The sequence below is a fragment of the Diadema antillarum genome, unplaced genomic scaffold (genome assembly GCF_040938485.1).
Source record: "Diadema antillarum isolate AM-2024a unplaced genomic scaffold, OU_Dant_1.0 scf00000112, whole genome shotgun sequence".
Classification (NCBI taxonomy): Eukaryota; Metazoa; Echinodermata; class Echinoidea; order Diadematoida; family Diadematidae; genus Diadema; species Diadema antillarum.
The window spans coordinates 3946066-3952101 of record NW_027271001.1 but is presented as its reverse complement, the minus strand read 5'-3'; the positions used below and the strand labels follow the sequence as shown (position 1 = coordinate 3952101).

Genomic DNA, 6036 nt, shown 5'->3' with positions numbered 1-6036 from the left:
TCAAATTAGGATAAATATTACTGCAAACTGACGACATGGCACGAAAGAACTACCATTTCTCCACATTTTTTGTGCAGACAACATTTCAAAACAAGCAGTAATTACAGAGATATGACAGTTTGAAATTACCCTGTCTATCCAGATTCGGAGCTTCCGAGCACTGGCTAAAAATCTCTGGCACGTTAGGGGTTTTGGGCCTGGCACATTAAGAGTTAACACTACGCCCACAAAGCCGGTCGGAGGCTTGCCCTACCTAGCAACCATAGGGTGATTTTTTTTGTCTGTTTACTTTTGTTTTTTTCTTTGTCTGAGGACCTATGCTGGAGGGAGCACTAGGTGAATGAAAATGCTTCGTTGCTATAAGCCAGTTTACAGTTCCACTTTGTGCATGAGCAGAAAAAGGTCATTTGTACAATCAGGTACGTTGGTTTTTTTTGTTTTTTTTTATTCACTGAGATAAGCATCCCTGATGTAATGATTATTCATGTGACCCTTATGAATGGTGCTTACCAGAATATCCACCTTACAGCAAGCCTGGTATTTAGCAATGTTGGTAGAAAAAGTTTGTTTATGCATTCAACACAAAACGACAAAATGAATGCTTGCCGGAGTGTCAATTGACAGACCATATTCTTGTCACCTGCTCTGCGTAAATTCATTCTTTGTTTGAACGTGAATTCCATAAATTGTGAGCACGCTTATGCATCACGCTGCTTTATTAACGAGTGAAGTGCCTAACCAATTGAGAAAAAATAAAGATCTTTGTACCAATTTGTCCATGAGCTAACTGTGAACTGGCTTATTATAGACTGCTGCAGGAAAAGAAACATCCATGAATTGTAATACACTACGGAAATTGTCTGTTCGCTAACAATTCATCGGAGAAATGTTCACATGCCAACAAATTCGAATTTACTTCGCAATTAAACCCGCCCTGTGGGAGGGGCTTAATGAGCAGGTTACTAACCTCCCTCGGTGTCACAGTAAGAGAAAGATGCATAATATGCAATGTAAAATGAGCAATGATTTGCATTAACGTTGATTTCCCCCCGTTATACTCGTCAACATAGAATAAACTGTAGACAGCAAAGTTAAAATACAGAAAAAAATAAATGGTTGAAGTGGTGATTTTCATAATCAATCACCATGATCAATTGAGCGCTCTAGTCCGCGGAGACATTTAAAATCAAACATTTATGATATGCCCCACAAAGCAGCACGTTGTTGAAAGCTGTATAGGCACACCCTTGAAATGCAAGCACGCTCTTTGCATAATTATTCAGATTGGCGCTCTCCGGCATGTGCTTTATTTGTGTTCTCCATTGACCAATAACATCAGTCGATATGCGCCTGACTTACAAAGACAGGTGATTTCCGTAGCAAACATCACATAGGATCTTTTCGGCCCTACCATCAACGTAGGATAAGAAGAACACCCTTGATAAACGTACTTTCCGTTACAGCAAATTTCGACACTTTTCCACAGCCCAAATGGTAAGTTTGACTGTCGACTTTCAGTAGAGCCTATTACTTGTTTTTGTGAAATGGTGTAGATAGCAGCCATTATCACTGCTACGAAAACAGCAGGCATGAAAGATAATTCAATTTACCCTAAAAGTCCACGTGTTTATAGCTTTTGAAATACAAATCTAGACTTCTACGTTCTCATTTTTTGAACTCTTTTAACTGTTTTTATAATATCGATAATGTACCCCTTCTTGGACTTATTGGAGAAGGCATGAATCCTCCGGTAATCTAGAGACAAGTCTATCAAAAAAAGGAATGGGAAGAGGAGCGTATTTTGTTCGTTGGATACCCTTCACATTTTCAATTGTTGCTAAATTTTACTTATACTCGTTCACTCTAAAATAACGTTTTCCCCATTGCTGTAATTTATTTGTGAAGGACTCGCCATTGCATTAGACAATGCCTCATGAAGCATGAGACTGGGATACTCGGAAACTGTACTAACATAAATTTACAGGACGATGATTATTTATTCAAAGACTTAGAACTCTACATGTGCAGCAAATGTAGATTAATTTCAATTTCAATTTGAGAAAAAGAAATTGCTCACGTTATTGTATACTGTGAGAGAATTGTTCTTCTTTCTGAAGGAAGTAAAAGAAAAAGAAAATCATGCCTGCCTTCCCTTTGCGTCCATCTTTGTTTTGTTAGGTAAATATTTATCGGAGAAACTTCACTATAGACTATCTAGATCTAGTTTTACTAGAGGCTTGTTTCGTTTTATTCAAAATCTAAGTTCAGATTGTAAAGCTCTAGTAACGTTAATTATGTTTGGTGCGAGTTTCAGGAGAATGAAACCTACCTCGAAAAACATGTAGGCCCCTACCGTGAAAAACTATGCCTTTTTTAATCAGATCTAGTACTTCGCACCAAAGACAGGTTTCGACGTTTATTTCGTTTTTTTTTTTTTATTAATTTTCTTGAGAGTGACGTCCCGTTTTTGACCAACCTACCTCGGACGAGAAAATGTCCAAATAATTTAGAAACAATGCATGGTTGGTCAGTACTATCTGGAGCAGGGCATCCAGGAAAGAATATTATATTACCTGGCATGCCTGGTAGCTATGCCTATGAATTCGCCTGTGACAAGATGTACAGATTATAGCAGACAGTCAAAACTTACGACTCATGAATAAATTTACATGAATTCCACGCGAAGACTTTGCGCTTATGCCTACTTCTCGTGTTCTCCTCTCTATCAGCAATTAACAATATTAATGCTTTCCTCTTTACAGCGTGAATGTATCTCAATCCACGTGGGACAAGCTGGTGTCCAGATCGGCAATGCCTGCTGGGAGTTGTACTGTCTGGAGCACGGCATCCAGCCCGATGGTCAGATGCCTTCTGACAAGACCATCGGAGGAGGTGACGACTCCTTCAACACCTTCTTCAGCGAGACTGGAGCCGGCAAGCACGTTCCCCGTGCCGTCTTCGTCGATCTCGAACCTACTGTTGTCGGTAAGAAGTCGACAGCTATCATAATCATTTTTGTAACATCCGAGGCTAAAATCTTAAACCCAGAGGTGCAATCCCACATGATAAATTTGGCTTCTGTAAGACTATAGTTATTAGCAGATCTGTAAGTGTATGGTATATGTATGGATATCAACAAAATTACACTTCAAGAAATTATGGAAGTTTCCCAGGTCACACATGCTACTAAAAACCAGAGACCTTAGTCTCGCAACAATGGTTGCCTTTTAGCGATAATGCAATTATCTCTAATCAAATTGACCCGTAAATCAAGATTTTTTTCTTTTGCATGAAATCAAAATGAACATATTGTATCCTTGAAGTCATGTTGTACAGGTGAAATAACCTTGAGATCAGATCAAGGATCTGATCTCAAGAGAAGGAGTTGTATCTGTTTGATGATCAAGTACACACACACACACACACACATATATATATATATATATATATATATATATATGTATATATATATATATATATATATATATATATATATGTATATATATGTACATATATATATATATACTTTTTATGTATATGTATATATACAAACACACACACACATATATATATATGTATATATATATATATATAAATATATATACAAACACACACACACACACACTGTACAAGGAAGTGAGTGATGACGTTGAAACTTCGAGTTTGTGAGGGGATTGAACAATAACACTATTTCTTGCTGAAAATAATTAAAATGTGAAATTCTGCGACCTTACAATCACGTCCAATTTACATGAAATCGTACTATATTTACATTTATCTCTTAACACCAACTTTAACATAATAATTGTGAAAATTGCACTTCGGTGAACGAAATTGTTTTGAATGTCTAATATTTTAGAAGAAAAAAAAACCTCCTCCCCACCCATCTCTCTTAGTGTATCACTCCTTCATTTCCTTGTAACCGCTGAAATCTTATATGTATCTTTTGCAGTATCATAAATCATTTTTAATTGTCTTCGACAATGCAATGATTAGCCGATGAAATGTTCATATGGTTCAAGATATTTCGTTTTCTAAATTGAATACTAACGGCTTCATTGATACTCTTCTAGTAACGTGGATTTCAGAACTAAAATGTTCACTTCACTTCAATGTTTAATGTTTACCTCTTTTGACAGATGAAGTCCGTACTGGAACTTACCGCCAGCTGTTCCACCCTGAGCAGCTGATCACTGGCAAAGAGGATGCCGCCAACAACTACGCCCGTGGTCACTACACCGTCGGCAAGGAGCTCATCGATATGGTCCTAGACAGGATCAGGAAGCTGGCTGACCAGTGCACCGGTCTTCAGGGGTTCCTCATCTTCCACAGCTTCGGCGGTGGCACTGGATCTGGCTTCTCATCCCTGCTCATGGAGCGTCTCTCCGTTGACTACGGAAAGAAGTCCAAACTCGAGTTCGCCATCTACCCCGCCCCTCAGGTCTCTACCGCGGTGGTTGAACCCTACAACTCCATACTTACAACTCACACCACTCTTGAGCACTCAGACTGTGCCTTCATGGTCGACAACGAGGCCATCTACGACATCTGCCGTCGCAACCTCGACATCGAGCGTCCCACCTACACCAATCTGAACCGTCTCATCGGCCAGATCGTTTCATCCATCACCGCGTCCCTCCGATTCGATGGTGCTCTCAACGTCGACCTGACAGAATTCCAGACCAACTTGGTGCCTTACCCTCGTATCCACTTCCCTCTGGCCACCTACGCTCCCGTCATCTCTGCCGAGAAGGCATACCATGAGCAGCTGACTGTTGCCGAGATCACCAACGCCTGCTTCGAGCCCGCCAACCAGATGGTGAAGTGCGATCCTCGTCATGGCAAGTACATGGCCTGCTGTCTCCTGTTCCGTGGTGATGTCGTCCCCAAGGATGTCAATGCCGCCATCGCTACCATCAAGACCAAGCGCACCATCCAGTTCGTTGACTGGTGCCCAACTGGTTTCAAGGTCGGCATCAACTACCAGCCACCAACTGTGGTGCCCGGTGGCGATCTGGCCAAGGTCCAGCGTGCCGTGTGCATGCTGAGTAACACCACGGCCATCGCCGAGGCCTGGGCTCGTCTAGACCACAAGTTCGACCTGATGTACGCCAAGCGTGCCTTCGTCCACTGGTACGTGGGAGAGGGTATGGAGGAGGGAGAGTTCTCCGAGGCTCGTGAGGATCTGGCTGCCCTGGAGAAGGACTACGAGGAGGTCGGTGTCGACTCCGCCGATGCTGAAGGCGAGGAGGAAGAGGGTGACGAGTATTAGGAGACGACGGACTTTCCACAGCGCTGATTGTTGACGACCTAGGTGTCTTGAAATAATCATGATGGCACAAGCAGACGCAGACATGCTTCCAAAAACTCAAGTATATCGAAAGAACCGGAAAAAAAATAAATCCACTCAAGTGCTATATATCAATAATTGTTCAAAAGTGTGTCGTTGTGTTAGTCACATTTTGTTTCCTTATATTTTATAAACAACTAAGACCGTCATTCTACAGAGAGTCATTGAGTTTGATTATGAAAAAGGGGTCTTGCGACGTGGAAGTGTGTCAAATTGTTTTTATTCTATTCTTTTCTCTTTCAGTATGGTTGTTTTCCAAGTTTTGAATGCCTGTCCTGGTTAGGATTAGTTCAAACGGATTTTAAACATCTACACATCCATCATTCACGTGCCTTTGCAAACACAAGGTGTGGGTTAATGTGTGTGTACATGAGTAAACGTATGTATGAGTTTGGGTTGCAATTGCGTGTATGCCTGATTGTATATTTGTGCGGTGTGTACTAGGTGTTACAAAAATATTTCCCGCTTTCGATCCTTTATAGTTCAAAAACTATATATCAGATAACACTAACATTGATATGAACAATAAGCTGAATAGTGTACAATTTTGTTGGAGGTAATTTGAAAATAAAAGAATGATTCAGTCTCGTAAAATTCAACAGTAATTTTTCAGTTAGGTTTCAGATTTTGCTCTATTTTCAACCAAATGCGGTGTATGCAAGCACATGGAAACATATTATGCTCAT

General features: G+C 40.6%; 1 protein-coding gene across 1 annotated transcript; it reads left to right on the top strand.

Moving 5' to 3' along the window:
• Positions 1–1361: 1361 nt before the first annotated feature.
• On the top strand, positions 1362–5272 carry LOC139719633 (tubulin alpha-1 chain). The gene is made up of 3 exons (XM_071631038.1): positions 1362–1494; positions 2763–2985; positions 4140–5272. The coding sequence occupies exons 1-3, from the start codon at positions 1492–1494 to the stop codon at positions 5270–5272; spliced, it is 1359 nt and encodes a 452-aa protein (XP_071487139.1). The 5' UTR covers positions 1362–1491.
• Positions 5273–6036: the final 764 nt, after the last annotated feature.